The sequence below is a fragment of the Stegastes partitus genome, unplaced genomic scaffold (assembly GCF_000690725.1).
Source record: "Stegastes partitus isolate 25-593 unplaced genomic scaffold, Stegastes_partitus-1.0.2 Scaffold1270, whole genome shotgun sequence".
Classification (NCBI taxonomy): domain Eukaryota; kingdom Metazoa; phylum Chordata; class Actinopteri; family Pomacentridae; genus Stegastes; species Stegastes partitus.
The window spans coordinates 2,198-20,281 of NW_007579001.1; the positions used below are offsets into that span (position 1 = coordinate 2,198).

At 43.9% G+C, this 18,084-nt stretch overlaps 1 protein-coding gene across 1 annotated transcript; it reads right to left on the reverse strand.

Annotated features, from left to right (window-relative positions):
* Positions 1–932: 932 nt before the first annotated feature.
* On the reverse strand, positions 933–17,712 carry LOC103369314 (transmembrane protein 151B-like). The gene is made up of 7 exons (XM_008298002.1): positions 17,644–17,712; positions 5,888–6,229; positions 5,119–5,253; positions 4,624–4,763; positions 4,474–4,513; positions 2,096–3,014; positions 933–2,050 (listed from the first exon to the last, which is right to left on the reverse strand). Exons 1-7 carry the CDS (start codon positions 17,710–17,712, stop codon positions 1,722–1,724), a joined length of 1,974 nt encoding a protein of 657 aa, XP_008296224.1. The 3' UTR covers positions 933–1,721.
* Between the last annotated feature and the right edge of the window lie 372 nt (positions 17,713–18,084).

The following is an 18,084-nucleotide window of genomic DNA, read 5'->3' on the forward strand; positions in this document are numbered from 1 at the left end:
CTTTGGGAACAAGTGTTTTAAACTATAGATCGACTACGCTGTCATATCTGGTGGACATTTTACTCCTTGCCTTCAACCGTTCGGCATCTTTAAAAAGGCTATTTTTTCCTCCGTGCGTCGGGTAAATCCGCTCACACACATAATTCGCTCGAGTCTCATTGTGTTTCCTTCAAAACACACGGGCGTAGAGGTCATAAAAAGCGTCACATGAGTGGGAAACGTCTGGTTTAGAAAATATGATCCCCTGGGAGAAAGCTCAGCCGAGAGGAGATGTGATATGTGGAGCGAGCTGAGATGAAATCTGATCTCAGCATCTCCAGGAGCAGAGAGGTGTATCACATAACCACCGCTTTGAAAAAAAAAAGAAAAGAAAAGGGATGGTGTAGGAAGTTAATGACGCTTGAGCTAAATCTGTTTTTTATGTAAACACCCCTCAGTGTAATGTGCAATATGTGCTAATTGCAAAAAGAACTACACCTCTTAACATATGGTTTTCTACGTGGAGAGGGGGGTGAGGACGGAAGTGCAGGAGAGGTGATACCGTGGAGTGAGAAAGGAGGAGCAGGCTCGAGCTGAGCAGCAGAGGAAGCAACTGCTCTACTTTTATGGATGTAATTTCTATCAGCTCCATAATGGATGGAGTGGTGAGGAAGCTAATGGTGAAGTATGCATGACGAGACAGGGAGGAAATCGATGTTTCCTCCTCTTTTCTTGGCACTGCCTACAGTTACGGGTGAACGTCAGGTGCTGTGTGGAAGTTGTTCAGGACATTTCTACAAGACTTGTGTCCACCGGGGCCTGTTCCAATGCTATTTCCTGATTAGAAGTCGGAGGGGGATAAATGCTGCATCTTTTTTGGGAAATCTGTTCTGTGGCTTTTAAGGATCCGAATTATTGGTCAAATGGAAAATAAGATTTAGGAGAATCTGGTCTGTGTCCATCTTGTGTTTATTTGATTCGCTCCAACACTGGATTTTCTATTTTGCTCTCTTTCCACAAAGGCATGCCGTGTTCTTTACCTCTGCTTCACTGCACTGCATTCTGTCATTGTTTGTGATCTCATCCTTTAAATCTCACCTCATCCTGCTTTAACCCATTTTTAGTTCGTCTCTCTGCATTTCTATTTCAGCAAAACTGAAGTTTCAACCCCTCAAATACCCTTTTGAACATCCTCCAGTGCAACTACCCACGACCACTCAGCTGGTTCACCTCCCCTCCACTGCTCTCCATGCTGCTATCTTTAGATCCCCCATCCTGCTCCTGCACAGATGTATTTGGGAACAGACATTCCTAAGTTTTTCCCAAATATCTAATCTGCCGCCCCTCCACTCTCTCTCTCTCTCTCTCTCCATCTGTGCAGTAAGTGCAGGATTTTCTTCCCTTCACACATTTTCTTAGCCTCCATCTTATCTCGCTCCTGCACTTCTCTATCAGCTCTCATCTCCCTCTGAGCTCGTGGGTTTATTGACTTTTTACAGTATGCACTGCGAGTCTTTCCTGTCTATTCTCGCCTGCGTCTTCTCTTCCTTCCCTTATTCACTTATTTGAACTTCTTCCCTGTTTCCTTGGTAATTCTGTCTACTGCAGATCTATTCTTACCTCTTTCTCTTTGTTCTGGCTGCATCCTCTCCTCTCTTCTCTCTCTCTCTCTCTGTGTGTCCACTCTTTTCCTTCTGTTCTTTCTGCCTGAACCTTCCAGCTCTTACTTATTTTTCTCTTTGTCACATGTCGTCTCCGGCGTGGCAGCTCTCCTCTCCGTGGATAATGAGGACAGGGAAGAAGAATGCGTCCTGGTAGGATGGAGGTCGATCCCTGTCCCCCTCCCTCCCCTCCCTCCCCTCCCTCAACTCTGCTCCCCCTCCGCTCTCCTGCTCTGCCTCCTCGTCCCTCTCTCTCCCTCCTCTCCCCCTGTCCTCCCTCATCCTCACCTCCTCCTCCTCCTCCTGCTCCTCTTCCTCGTCGTCGTCGCCCTCTCCTTCGAGCACTCCTCTGGTCTCCTCGTTGTCCTGTCTTGAACCTAACCCCAGGAATCCTCCCCCGCCTCCTCCCCCTCCGCCTCCTCCACCTCCACTTCCTCCTCCCCCACCTCCACTACCTCCTCCTCCTCCTCCCCCGCTCCCTCCTCCATCCTCCCTACTTCCACCCAGGCCTCCCCCCATGCTTCTTGAATGAAACAGGCTGTTCTGGCGCCCACCTCCGAGTCTCCCCAGAGAGAATCCGCTCCGACTGAGCACCAGTCTTCCTCCGATGCCTGCACCTCCAGGCCCTGCCGCCCTGATCCCTGCCACGGTAGCGTTTAGCAGGGCCGTGGTTCCCATCGGGGCCCGTAGCCTGGAGGGAAGACTGGCGCTCGATGTGGTCCTCCGGCACCGGGGGCAGCTCTGTAGGAGGTAAGCCGAGTTGAACACCACAGGCAGAGCCAGAGGAGGCGGGTTGGAGCCCTGGCTGGGGGTGGTGCCCGGGGGCCCGGAGAGGGGCGTCGAGACCGTGGGGTTCGTCCCCCCACTCGTGTCCAAGTCCATAAGGAGGGCTTCGGAGTAGCTCGGGACCATCTGTTGGTTACAGCGGATGTGCCACTCCAATTCTGTCATGTCCACTGTGTTCACGCGGGAGATGGCTCGGTAGCTTGTCCCGTTCATGCCAATTCCAATCCCAATCCCTCCTGGATGGATTCCATTCTCAGTCCCTCTTTCAACCCCGTCCCCTCTCCCGCCTCCACCTGGCCCTCCTCCGCCGACTCCCCCGCCTCCGCCCGTGTCCTCGTCCTCCCCGAACAGCTTCTCCACGTGGTAGTGGACATATGCTGTGCGATACTCAGACACCACTCGCAGCGGCCAGGACAGGAGGAAAGCGGAAGCCAGCCAGAACACCCGGTGCCTCGAAAACCACGGCTGATGCGCAGGATCTGGGAACGCCAGGATGTGCTCGCGGAAATCCACGTTCTTCAGGTGCATCCCCTCCCGGGCCTCCATGTAGTCGTCGAGCCCCTCGTTCTCGCCAAAGAAGCGCGCTCGCTTGCAGTGAAAGAAAAGGGAGCAGAGTAACATGCTGTGTAAGAATTAGTGCTGAAATGTTCGAGAGAATAAATTTAAAACTGGTTTGAGTAATTTACTGAACAAGATACTTATAATTTATGGATTTTACTCAGTTTAACCGGCTTCTCCACATTTATGAAGACAAAATGGAAGAACACCATTAGCTCTAGGATATTTTCAGGGTAATATCACCACCTTCACTTTAAAGCTTTTATCTTTGTCATAATAAGGGAACAGAACCGTTTTCAGAACAGTCAGGGATTTTTTTTTAGATCTTCCATCATTTGATATGTTAATACTTGCAGATTTTTCATATGAACATTTTGAAACATCATGTTTTTAAAAGTATGTCACCATAAAATCCTATCAGTAGAGACACCTCTTGTCTGGAAGCTGGTAACGTGAGAACCATGACGGTGAGATAGATGGTGACTATATAATCAGAAAAAGTATGTGCTTACCGCCTGACGAAAATAACTGTCATTGTTTTATTCACTGGTTCGTTCACATACAGCAGCCTACAGCTTCTGAATCATTTTAATAAAACAGCAAATTCATTATTTTGTGTTAATTTTCCCACACAAAGCGGGGCGTAATGTCAGTCCTGTGTTGGACACAATGCAGAACTTTCAAAACCAGATCACTCTTTGGTGCACATAAACAACTAGTATCATCAGAAAGGCTGGTTTCTGGTGTTTACGTTATGGGGACTGCATGACTTATTCAACTAAACAACAGGAGAGTGAAATGACATTGTGTGAAATGAATAGTTCCACTCTCTCCTGTGATCTGATATTAACATATTATTGCATATATATGATAATATCTGCATTGCATTGATATTAACATATTATTGCATATATATGATAATATCTGCATTGCATTGATATTAACACATCTAGATATTGACATAGCTATACACGAGTAATTCAAACAAGACTAAAGGGTGTTGAAATGGAAACACAGCTGTATGCATTTGATGCAAACGCAAAATTATTTTTCTCACAATCACTTTGTCACACAGACAAGCTACTAGCATTGTTGGAAAGGTCATTTTGTACATTTTTTACTTAAATTATATATGCAACACCTTGCTGCAATAAATACTTTAACAGCAGTTCAACCAAAGAAGGGATGTGAATTTGGATGCAAAGTATGAAATGTACTTAAACGACAACACTTTAAGTAGAACACGGGTTGATTAGTTATTAGTCCTCCTTTTTGAGGTCTGCAGCAATGACTCATTTACCTAAAAGCTAAATTGATGTCTATTGAGAATAATCATTACTTGAACCTTGACTAATACTAAAAGCACCATTAACTATTTGAAATGCGTTTAGATGCTTTTAGTATTAGTCAAGGTTCAAATAATGACTAATACTAAAAGGACCAATAACTATTTGAAATACATTTAGATGCGTCTTCTGGAACATCTTACCTGGGTGAGGTAGGCAGCTTCAGCACGAGCACTTGAGAAGCTAAAGAACACGAAAAATTTGTCAATATCTTGTTAAAATAAAAATAAAGGAAGTGCACTTCTAAGATCAAATCCAGTCAACCAGAGTTAGAAGTGATATCTCGCGGGTACCTGAAACACTTGGTGAAACGCAGGCGAACAGCAGGATGCAGCTGCAGGTCGAGCAGCTCCTTCGATACATCTTTGACACCGTAGCGGGCGTAGTCGAACTCTGAACTGGAGGCGTGAGTGTTGACCCGCTCGTGGTAGACCTGAGGAGGGAAGGGCATCGACAGAGGGAAACAGAATGACGAAGAAGAAAATGGAGAGAGGAAGGAGGAGGGAGAACAGAAGCGGAGAAAGGAAGTTAATGGGAAGACATTTTAATCTCCGCATATGTTTCAGCAACAATAAAGCGTGGTTACTAATAGAATATTTTTCTTACTGCACACAGCTGTTTGCACACAGCCCCGCAATATTTCACTATAGGAGAAATTAAGATGTGCATAGCAGTTATTATAAAAGCTTACAACTTAAAGGTTTACAGTGCAGCTACAAACAATATCAAAAGAAAAGGGTGAAAGTGAGTGAAAGTGTGAGTGTGTGTGTTCGGAGGCGTCCTCTCACCTGTGTGGTCGTATACGCGTCTCCGTTGCGGTATCTCGTCACCTGTCTGGTCCTCCTCACGTAGTGATAGCTGATGGCCTTCCACCAAATGCAGGGCGTGGCCTGCTGAAGCCTCTGCACACGCTCATACACCTCCTGTGTCAAAGAACAAAAGCGGAATCTAATTTATTTATGGCACTTTTAAAACATGCCAGTATGCTCTCCAGTTTCTACAAATAAATCACAGGCAATGGCAGGAAAAACAGACGTTATCGTTTTGCATAAAATATAGTTAAAGTCTGAAATCTGGAGCAAAACAGGCTCTGCTATCGTTTCTTTAGTGTGAAGAAGATGTTTGGCTGTGGCAGATGAACAACTATATGCAATATGCTACTGGAATTCAACAACACAGACCAGAGTAGAGTAAAAAACAGACTGATGACCCCAGGTCAGCTTTTCTCCACATGGCTGAGTATTATTTTTTTCCCACACTCAAGTCGAAAGTTGTAAAATGGTGTTCTCTCCTCATGAAATATTAAAAGTCTGAGCAAACTGCATTAAACGTGGGTGTATTTAGAGCAGTGATTACTGTTTATCTTTCCCAAACACTGCTATTTTTATTGATTTACCCATTGCATTTTAACGATTTTGCAGACACAACACGGCAATCAATAAGTAAACAGAATTTCCTATTTAATGTCTTATTTCTCTGGCTGCTCTAAACCTCAGTCTGCTGGATGTTGTGGTCGCGGTGCTCAACCGTGCCACTAAAACCAGCTTTGGTAGATACCTGGAATTCAGCGTGAGCCAACATGGCCGTCTTGGAGAAGCAGTGCCAACACTCCACCAGGTAAACCACATACAGCATGGCCAGGAAGGCCAGGGGGATGTAGACGTAGCCGCTGGAGCACGGACTCTCCAAGTGCAGGATGTCATTGTAGTAGGCCGCCGAGGTGGCGTCGTCGTCGCCACTGAGGGGGATTATGGAGGAGGAGCCGAGGACGGGAACACGACAGAGAGCGCACCAGGCCAGCGTGGCGAAGCAGCCGTACATGAGGAGGGTCAGGAGGAGGCACTTCCAGTGGGACTCCCGACACAAAGAGGACGCCAGAGACTGCTGGACTGGCCTTTGCTGTGAGGGCACAGAGACAGATGACAGATTATACTTTTAGAATGCTAACAGACTTTGAAATCGAGCTGCATCACATACATGAGGAGAAACTTAACAGATATTCTTCTGTCTAATCTTAGACGTGGACACTGCAAGACTGGAAAATACTTTCACATCACATACTACCATATATTACTAACATTATGGCACCAGATAGAGCAATCAGGCAGCAGTGCACCACGTCACATGATCCATGGGGAAACAGATGTACAGAAAATGGAGACTGTGGTGCAGCAACTTTCTGTAATGTGAATAATACATTGCAGTGGGAAAACAGCAAAAACAGAAGGCTAAATGACAAGTCTGATTGAGAAAATGGTCAGGAAGATGTACATGCTATCTTTTCTTCAGCAAGAACTCAGTTTTAATATCTCTGTGCTAGCAAATGTTAGCCTCAAGCACCAGAATGTTTAGCTCTGCTTGACAACCTGCTCTGAGCATGCTAATCAGAATTATTTTATCATAATAATCATTAATTATTCATTGATTTCACAGAAAAAAAATCTGCATCAAAATGAGATTCTTCAACTGGATTCAGAGCATCTCCTCCAGGGAACACACTAAAAAAACTGTACCCAAATCATGTCCCTTGTTGAACATCTACTTATTGATAAACGGTCAATTTTACCGATGTTGCTTAAACGCCTCACCTGCAGGTTATAATTGTAGGTAGCCTGGCGGCTGTACACAGAGAAGCCTCTAGTCTCCATTAGTTACTGCAGCACAGCAACTTAAATAGATATGTGACTATAAATTACTTTGAAAAGAGTGAAATAAGGAGTTCTAATGTCAGAATTTACCCATGACGTGGGCTGTTGTTGTTTTTAGCGGAGCACATTTTAAGGCTCATTATTGCACTTGATCGTGTTCATTTAATTGTAAGGAGCCAAAACCCCAATCAAGATTAATATTCCATAAATTGTGCAGCCTTATAACCTTCATTGGTGTTTCTGTTTTGCAACCAAATCTTCCCTTTCAATAGTTAGGGTCCGAGCACAAAGTGTAAGGAACCTCTTGAAACCCTTGAGTTTATTAATATTCTCTATTGTTCCTCGATCATGTAGAGGCTGCATGTCGACAAACGCCATGTCTTGTAAATAAAGTTTAAAAAGCCGAGTGTATCCAGGACCCTTTACCCTCCTATTACCTTCAGATTTACTGACATATTTTACACTTGGGTTCAATTCGACCCCAGCAATTTAAACCCCCCAAAATATCAGAATTGAAATTGTTACCCAAGTTTATGTGTAAATAACCCTTTAAATAAAACTGACGAAAATATGTCAATGACTTATTTAGAGATGTTAAACGTTGAATGGGGTCAGACTGACCCCAAAGCTAACAGGAGGGTTAATCAGAGTCAGTAGTGTTCTGTTAGAAAAGTTTTCTCTTGCAGATTAGTCATTAAAAAAAAGAGAACCATGTCAGTTTTTTTTGTCTCAAGTAAGAAAAGAAGTTGCAGCATGATTGCGTTAAGCAGCCTTCACATTACACTTCCTGCAATCAACCTGAGCGATAAACGGTGCTTCCCTTCTACCAATCAGCTTGTAATATTCTTAATATAGCAGAGCCAAAACATTTGACAAACTTCTATGTACTCATGTTGACAGTCAGGATTGTGATAAATAATACAGCGTGCTTCACGATGTGAATATTTAATCGTGTCTGACAGGTGAAAATGATTGCAGCTATGGTTGCTACATCAAATATATAAAGCCAGGAACAAAGATTTAACACAACTGGTGACCCCCTGGTGAGGTTTTAATAACCACAACCTTCCTGTTTGGTAAACAGTTTCATATTTCAGAGCGTAAGCTGAGGTCCTGACCAGCAGAACGCATTAGACTGGGCCATACCCATCATAAGATAAGTGCTGCACATTAGACGCACACGCTGTTTATGCCGCCCTCTAAGTGCACACGGCCTCACTTGCACTGGGAAGACATCATATTACAGTGCACTCAAACACACACGCGTGCTTTAGAAACATGCATAGATGCTCTAATGTGCCCCTCTTCTCTCTCTCTCTCGCCATATTTCTATCCACGCTCACGCCAGCATGCACGTTCTCAGCATTGTAATGCAGCCAGCGAAAGAGTATGTGAATAATTTAGATGATGCTTCTAGACTGTTCTGTAGCCAACCGACTCCACTCCAACATCATCGGCGCTGCTGCTGCTGCAATTTGTGTGTACGTGTGAATGAGGGAGAGCAGGGAAGAGATTGTGTACGTCATGCGTGTGGAGGTGAGGGAACACAGGTAACACACACCTGTGCTGCCTGCGTCATGTGTGTTATTTGGGTCGGTACATGCGTGCGCCCTCTCCTCGCCGCCGCTGCCTGAATGCGACAAGGCAAAAGAGCAACAGAGCAGATGCCAAAAAAAAAAAACCCCACAGATGGGATGACACCATCGTCCTTTCCTCCTCTCAGTCAGGTCTGTCTGTCCTGTCAGCACATCACTCCCTCCATTTATCAAACACACAAGCCCCTCTCCCTCCCTCTTTATCACTCACTCCTTCTCTCATGCACACTCTCATCTCCTTCATCCACAATGTGCGACTCGCTGGCATGTTTGGCTCGCTGCGACACACACCCATACGCACTGCCTTTCTGTTTTTTTTTTATTTATTTTACAACTGTACGTCAAGGGCAAGTAGTGAAAGGCAGAGTGAAGGGCACCTACACTCCAGCAGCCCGTCACCGCTCTGCTAAAGCTCCCTCGAAAAAGCATCCGATTGCAGACTTCGGGTAAATTATCACTGGTGCCAATTTCATATTTTCTATTTCCTGAATGCCTCCTCTCTTCACATCCTTTTTATTCTTACATAATCCTTTTTTTTTTTTTCTTTCCTCCTCCTTCCCCGAATCTTCCCTCCCATCTCCTAAGCATTTACTCTCCAATCCCAACCTCTCCTCCTCCTCCCCCCCCACTTCGTCCTCACCCCCACGTCTCCTCTGTTACATCCTCTTTGAAAGTCTGTCTCTAAGTGGATTGATTGGGCTAAAAGTGTAGTGTAGCGGCAGAGGGGGGAGGAGGATGAGGAGCGTGAGAGAGATGGAGAAACGGTCATGAACTTTTCATGAATGCAAGTATGAAAGGAAACAAAATGAGAGAGAGGGAGGAGAGAGACTAAAGAGATGGCAGCAGTGACAGACTGCACCTCTCTCCAGGGAAGCTCGCTGCCAAAATCCATCCTTTTCGTCCTTCTCCCTCCCTCTCTCATTTTGTCTTGATGCCTCCAAATCTTTTTTTTTCCCTCCTGTTACCTTTGGCAAATAAATGTCACCCAAAGAGAATATTCTAGCAATAAAAAAACAACCTTCGAGGTTCTGGGCCAACATTTTCATCAAGACTCTGCAGCTCTGGTGAGGCCGGTGTGAGGGAAATCAGCCAAGACGGGAGTCAAATTATTCCTGCATGCACTTATGCCAATCAGTTTTTGTCAGTATGAGCAGTTCTTATTCCCACAGGTAAAGACAAGACACGCTGAAATGTGCTGTCCCTGAGTGACACGGCCCAGAGACAGCTTAATGAGCTCAGGGTCGAAGCAGTGGCACCAGTAACTAGAGTTACCAGCTTGTTGTTGTTTGTCCACCGAGCAGCGAAGTTGCAGTTTAAAGCCAGACTCAAATAATACATGTAGTGAACATAGAAAGGAAAAATAATAGGTGGGCGCTGGGGAGGCAAACTGGAAACAGTTTTCAGTAAATGTCAGCTTTAACCATCTATAATTGACTAATTGCTAATACAGATAAAACATGCTGATACAGCTCGTTAACCACAGACAGGTGACATTTGCTGCAAAAGCACATCAAACACTAAGCTGGTGATAAAACACTGTCAAAATAAACGACAGTTTATCTGGCTTATTTGAGCTCTGACCAGAAGCTTTTAACCAGCACAGAAATCTCCATCATGGTTGTCCTTTGGGTTAATCCATTTTAAACCATCAGAGGTCTTCAGCTGGACCATCAAACAAGGTTAATTCCTACAAAGTGGGGTCCAACAATGAAAAATATGACTATATTGTAAAGTATTCTATTTGTTTTGTGTTGTTCAGACATGCATACACATATGGCTCAGAAAATATCCCGCGCCGACTGTTGCATGATTACTTTTTTTGTTAATGTGCACTGAAAAGATTGGACATTTCACAACAGCCTCATTTTTTTCATATTTGACCTCACCCATAATCAAAGACTCTTTGATCTACGTGTCCAATTATGCAGATTCTGAATCCATCGCATGATGACAAACAACAGCAGAAATTCAATCCATTCCATCTTTAACAGATATTGTTGTTCAACCATAGCGTCAAATTTCAATGTGCGAAAAAATGCACCAAATCATGGTCTTGGTATCTCCTAATAACACTGAAGCTATTCTTAGCAACAACAAAGCATATGAGCTAGATTAAGGGGTTTATAAATGTTGTATCTGCCATTTCTGACCATAAAAAATGAAAGAAGGTGAGCTCCTCCAAAGGCATCTGTTCAACGCTGAGTTCAAGTGACTACTGGTGCCAAATATTAAGAATTTCTCCTCAAGCGTTACTGATGTTTTGTGTTCATGAGTTGAGTTTTAGCCTGATTTGTGAGGTCACAGCGACCTTTGAGCACCAAAATCTCAATGGGATGACGTATGGACAACCCAAAAACACCTTCAGCCAAGGAAGTAAACCAAAGACTTCCCACAGTCGCCACACAAAACAAAAAAGTCCACACCGACCTATATGTGCAGTAGATAACAAAAAACAAAAACATTTCAGTACTTTGCCCAATATAACATTAAAGTAGATGCTGGCAGTTTACAGAAATAATCAAATAGGTGCTAATGGAGGATCAAATTCTCCATCTAGCAGACTATTACGTGATAGACGGCAGCTTTAGCTAGTTGTTAATAAGACAAAACGTCTACTGTGGAGAAGATGTAACTTGGAAATGAGAAAATCTCCTTCCAGTTCCTCCTTAGTTGTTATTCTAAAACTGTCCACTCCTCTTTTTTAACCTGATCTCTGCCAATATCAAGTGTGAAAACAAATTTAAAATCTGTTATACGAATTGTTTTTGTTTAAGGCCTGGTGTTGCTGAATGAATTAATGGACGGTGAAGCAAAACAGATTTTAGAATAACAGTGATAAACGGCTGAATTTACAATGGAATAGTCATGCAATCTACTTCATACAATCAATACAACCAATGCCAGTCAGATATATAGCGCATGTGGATCCCTAATTATTCCAGATATTTTATTTTTAATGTCCAGTTCGAGACATTTATGACAGTAAACAACATCTCCGCACAACTTGGGTGGGTTTTCCGTGTACAATCAGATGCTTTGCTCCGGGTTTCACAGCAGCCAAAGCTCTCAGCTGCCTCACAGATACTTAAATCACATGGTCTGATCAAAACACCTCTTTAGGGTCTGACCACAATGTAAGACAGGGACTCTGGAATCACTTTTGCATGAGAAAGTAGCTCTCGGCGAGCACAACAGCTCTCCGGTTGTGCCATGAATCTGTATGTGCTGCAGCTGCCTGCGTCGAGTCTTTGCTCTGGTGTCGGGCTGCAACAGATCAAAGGCAAATCTCAGTCTCCTTGACATCGTAACGAATAGAAATCTATATAGCCGAGTCTGGATGGTGTCGGCTTTCATTTTTTTCAGGCTGGAAGTTTGGACCGCCTTCCTTACAAGCTCTTTTGATGAGGACTGAATCAGGGTGGTCTTTACATGACAAACTCTGCTTCATTAATTACATATCTGAGTAATTTATGCAGGGATGAGTACGCTCGCATATTTTCTCTACATTGCTGAGCATCTGCAGGCACTACAGAAGAGCTGTATGGGGGTAAAAAAAAAAAAAAAAAAGAGCCCACATAGCTGACACGAATCCTTGACCTCAGGTTATTTGCGTGAGAGATTTCAGAGGATTCTTGCTTGCATTTTAAACACGCCATGTAAACAGGAGATATACCGTGCCTCGACTAACAGTGCAAGGGCTTTTTCAGCGATTGCATTCGCTTTAGCCTGTAAAAACCTCCTTGTTCTTGTAGAATTTACTGCCACACGCCGGCTCTTTGCATTTATATATGCACAGGAAACGTGAATCTCTTACAGCTCCCCATTTCACTCTGGTACATCATTTTATTTCTGTCATAAAACCTCGCTGGGGTTATATTTTGGATTGTGCAAATTCCACATTTGTGCACCGCGCGTAAGATATTTACACACCCCTCCCTGCGTTCAGGTGTCTAATAGAAAACGAGTGGCGCTCTCTCTCCCCCTCCGCGTCTCAGCTCATACTGATTCAGCTGGTTAGGTGTGACTGGAGCAGCTATAATTAGCAATCCTAGCATGTGGGTGGCAAATGAAATGAGGAAGTGAGGAGAGGAAAATGTGCTGTTGATGCCTGCAGTACACTGTTAAAAAGGCTTTCGGCGCGACTGGGTTGAGTCAGGTTTCTACTAACTGTGCTGAAACAAGAAATAAATTGTTCACACTTGATGCCGTGGCAATGTGTCATCATATGCTCGCAATGTGACATTCCTTATTGTTTTACAGTGAGCTCAGTGGAGGCCAAAAACCCAGCAGTGGCAATTATCAGTGAGTAAGGTCTAGGTCTCCTTCTCATAAATGAAATATCACTGGAAGTAGCAGTTAGCCTATACATCAGCTTGAATTAATGTCAGTTACATACTGTGGAGGAAAATGGCAGCTACTGTACGCTTTCACGGCCTCAGAACATCCACAGAAACAACTGCAGCATAATCTGCTTTGCTATTGTCCATCTGTATAATGAGTCATTGTTTTGCCAACATATGGGGGCAAAAGCTGTTTTTGAATCTCATTTACATCTCAGGACACAATCAGTACAAGAGCAAACTAAAAGCTGGGATTTGAGGTTTAAGCTTATGAAGACGTGGTTTTATCAGGGCCGATGAAGATTCCAGTTATCAGTAATCAATGAGACCAACAGTTAAAATGAAAATCTTTGTTAGAAAATAGAATAATACAAACTCCTAGAAAAATAAACTTTGCTGAAATGCCTCTGTAGGGATGTCCCAATCAAGTCTTTGTTTTGCCCCCAATCCAATCTGAGTCATTTTATCCTAATCCTAGATTACACAGACTTGAAGTACATTAAAGTTATTAAAATCAATCCAATTCATAGGAGAAAAAAAAAAAAGCATTTCTGCATCCAAGCTGTTTCTTAATGTTACGCAAGCGGTTAAGAACCTTTTCGCAAACCTCCGAGGGGGCACAGTCTGAAACGTTGAGTGGAGAAGATAGAATGTCACATGGCTCATAAGCTTTAAAGGAAAGTCAAAATCTGTATTCTCTAAATGCATGTCAGAAGATGTACTGTGGATTAGATGTAGTACCTCTTACTGTTTAATACTGCAGCGACCCGAACAGGTCCATGTTGGCAAGCAGGGAGGATTGTGGGGGTTTGGCTAGCAAGTGGCCACCATGACAAAGACTTCTGTGACGCCTAATAGCCTCTGACCAGCCCTCATATATTTAGACAAAGCTGGGGTTGACAAGGACACCTTTCTTATATCCCAATCACATCTGCAGGAGGGCTGCAAGGTGGTTCCGTGGTTAGCATTGTTGCCTCGCAGCAAGAAGGTCGCCGGTTCGCATCCTGGTAAGGAAACCCGGGATCTTTCTGCGTGGAGTTTGCATGTTCTCCCTGTGCAGCGGTTTCCTCCCACAAGGTCCAAAAACATGCTGAGGCTAGTTGGTGATTCTAAATTGTCTGTAGGTGTGAATGTGAGTGTGCTAGGCTCCCCCCCCCAACCTTAGTGAGGATTAAGCGGTGTATAGATAATGGATGGATGGACATCTGTAGCAGCCTAAATCATGCGTCTGTTGACCAAAACAGCAACATCGAAAGAGAATAAATGTCTATTGCGCCCAATTTGTGTTGTCAATTAACTGAGCAGTGATCGGTAATGCTGCCGATTATTTATCAAGAAAATTATTCCATATTTGCATCCCAATATCCTGCCACAAATTGCGTTCTCCTGCTACAACACCTGTGTCATAGCGGAGGTAAACTAAGAACTTTTCAACATTTCTCCTTTAGTGTTGATTGGCAATTAGTTGTGTTGGGCAACAAATCAGATCGTGCTGTGACACTGCTTGAGACAAGTGAGTCAAAGCAGTGCATTAATATTACTATTGGTTATTGCTCCAGTAATTAGTAAATTGCAGAATATAGCCAGGCTGATAATCAGTCAAAATTAACCAAACCTCATACATATTGTGCAGTCAAGAAAGTAACCATTTACCTCTGCAGCAAATGTGCAATCTGCTATCTTATTATTTGCAGGTGTAAATTATGTAAAAGTAGCGTAATTGACAATTAACCCAGAACATCTGTAAAGCTGGGTGTTGCATTCGTCGCAAAAAATCCAAGTGTTACATATATGCTGAGAGGTGCAACATCTGCCGCCGAATTAAACTTGCGTGCGTGGAATAACTTATTTAAAGAGACACTTGGTTTTGCTTTGAGGGGCAGGAAAAAGATTTACAGCAGACCAAAACCGCACGCGTGTTAATTTTAGATCAAGTGTTTCAGCTTGACATATTCTTCCCCAAGAAAAGCAGTTGTTTCCTGCTGTTGTAAGCCTTGTGTCGCCTTCTCCTGTGAAGCTTTCCCGTTTTTCTAATAAAAACTAAACTGTCTATTAGTAAACTTAATGGTTGGTCTGCTACATGCATTTACTACAATGCACACTGTAGTTTGTGGCCACTTTTGATACGATAAACGTGTTTATTTTTGTGAGAAGTTGCATGATTCTGTAGAAAGCGACACCTTTTCCCTGTAGGGTTTTGGATTTAGTTTTTACTCTCGTCTTTTACTTTGATAATGCAACTCCGTTATTCTGTTTTTAGACATTAAATTGTTTTCTTCTCCCTTCTGCTGATGCATATTTTGCCATTTGGTGGACTACAGTCTTACCATTAGTTAGCGAGACTTGAAAAGAAACCATAAACGCTTGGTTTAATGCAACAGCCCGCCCTTCTAATGGAAGAACCATTTCCATGTAAGAATGATTACACAGAGGTATGTGTAATTCGGAATTGAAATTTTAATATCTTGCGGCTCTCCTTCATTTGTATTAATGCTCGTGTGAGCGTATGTGCATACCCATGTGGGCCACAGAGTGAATGAAGTTAAGGGAGATATGAGAGTGCAAATGCTTGAGAGGGAGAGTCAAGGCTATAGAGAGAGAGGGAGAGAGACAGGCTGTAAACTCCACAAGGCAAATCTAAAACAGGAAGGAGACCAAGAGTGGAAGATGAGAGCGAGTAATGGAGGCAGAGAACAGATGCAGGCTGAAATCATTGCATTACATCGCATTGTCTGCACTGCAGGTACAGATAAAGAGAGCAGAGTGGTGGAATAAAGTGAAAGGGATCATTTAACAGGCTTAGTAACTCTACATATTATACACTTAGGGCTTTAAATTACTACGACGTAAGTGCCAAATGCTTAATTCTGTCTCTTATTGTCAGTTTTATTAGCCATTTCGTAGTTCGGCTAATCTTAAATCAAAGACTGACTAATATAGAGATTAGCTGATTTTACTGGCCGATTGTGGAAGTTATCTGCTCTCCAGTGTGAAACGTTTACACTCGTCTCCACAACATAATGCTGGAAAATATGCTCATGGTGATTTAGAAGTGGTGACAACACATAGTTAGTAAAACAGGCCATCTATTTACAGCTTATTTACACTGCTCTGTCTGCAGCACATGCAGCAGAGCATGCATCACAGCTGAGCAGATGGCGGTGCGGAGTCAAGCGGTGTCTAGAAAAAGATAACTTTCCCTCTTCGATATAACTCCAGTGTTTGATTACAAATATATTTATAGAAAGACTACATCAGGGTTTTCTATTTCCAGAAATCGTTTTATCAGCATCGGCCTCAAAGCTCCAGCATCCGTCATGGCTCAATCTTAACATGTTCCACAAATGGGCCGGACAATTAAGACCCAACTCCTCTTCCAACAGTAAAAGATAAAGTGAGCTTCTTGCCTCGAGGCCACTCAAGTAAGATATTTAAAGCTCATTAAAGCTAAAACAGTCAGTCGATTTATCCACTGTTCAACTGGCACACGACTGATTGGCTGTCGGAATAAAACGCTCGTGTTGTGCTGCTTTTTAAATGTCACTAGTGTGTATTTTTTGGGGACTGTTTTCTGACATTTTAGAGACAAACACCCAAAAAAACATAAATTAATCAGAAAGGGACGTCTGGCTAATGGACAGATTGAATAATTGTAGGTTGTAGCTCTGAAGCTGACATTCACAACCTGTACACAACTTAATGCAACAAGCCCACTGTGGTGTTTTTCTAAAGATATTTACTGTGAATGTTAGTGAGAATAACAGCATGCCTGGATGGTTATTTTTTTTCCCTGGCAAGCGACTTATATAATGTGTTGCCATGGATAACGCACTCTATATCTGTTGCTTTTTTTTTTTTTTTTAACCCAAAAACATCATGAGTGAATGATGGTGCTTATTCAAAGAGCTGTATGAGTAATAGAGGAGGTGGTGGATCGCTTAGACGCTGAAGACGTGCGAGTGTGTTGGAGGGGGGAAACAGGGGTGTGTACTGAAAGCGATCCTCCAAACACAGTCAAGGCTCTGTGTTGCATGTAAACACGACACTTTGAGGGAGATGATGTGTTTCTTGTGCTCTCTGTGTTTTGATTTGAAGGGTTCAGCAGCCGTGTAAAAGGACATGAGGTTGGTGTGTGTGAGTAAAGTAGCCACAGAATAGAGGAAAACACACTCCTGAGTGGTGTAATGTAAAGAATCATCATTCCCTGTAATGTGAAATAAGCCAACATGCTGCTCAGGGGGCTGTGTTTTCATCCACATTCGGTGCCACTCTGGTATTTTGGCAGAAATGTGGGTGTGTGTGGCTCAACTGTGATGTCACCCTCTAGTGTATTTCAGCGGTGGCAGCTGGCAGGTGGACCACTATGAAGACCATGTCCCCCCTCCTCTAAAGAGTAAAACCTCACACAGCCTTGTATCATATCACTTCTGTGGCTTTACAGCAGCACAGACCATCAGAGCACCCTCCCCTCACTGTTTACCAAAACCACAGCCTGCTTCCATTCATACTAAAGCCAAGGTCCTTCTCCGTGTCCTTGCACTTAACAGCAAAGACGTGTTTTGTCAATGAAAGAGGGGGAGGCTGCACATGCACGCACTGTGATGCACAAACGCTTGTTTTGGGAATAACACGGGAGCTGCTTCTTGACGGTGCAACTTTAATAAACAAACGTGTGAAGGGAAGCGGAGGGAGGGGGGGAGAAAAACACAGAAAAAGATGTCCTTTCTTACCTGCTCTCGTCCCGACCCTTCCTCCAAAATGGGCTCTTCTGCGGTGGCCGTCTCCTCCTCCGTCTGCATTTTCCCCTCTTGCCACTCCTTCCTTCCTTAGAACCGGGCGCAGGCAGCTCCCTCCCCGGTAACGTCCGACGGCAGGGACCTCCCCGGCGGAGCAGCGAGCTCGGTCACCCCATCCGCCGCAAGTCGGTATCCAATTTCACGACAGCGGGGCCTGCGGCAAACAAGCATCCTCCGCTCCGGACTCCGCGGTGCTCCTCCCGGCTGCGTCTCCTCACTGCTCCTCCTGCACCTGCTCCATCCTCCCTGCTCGGACGAACCCAAAAAAAAAAACAAAAAAAAAACGTGACTAAGCATCCAAAGTCAAAGCCCGTCGCCCTCCCTGCCCACCGCCGCCGCCTCCCGTGATGCTGAAGCTGGACGAGCGTGCGTGTG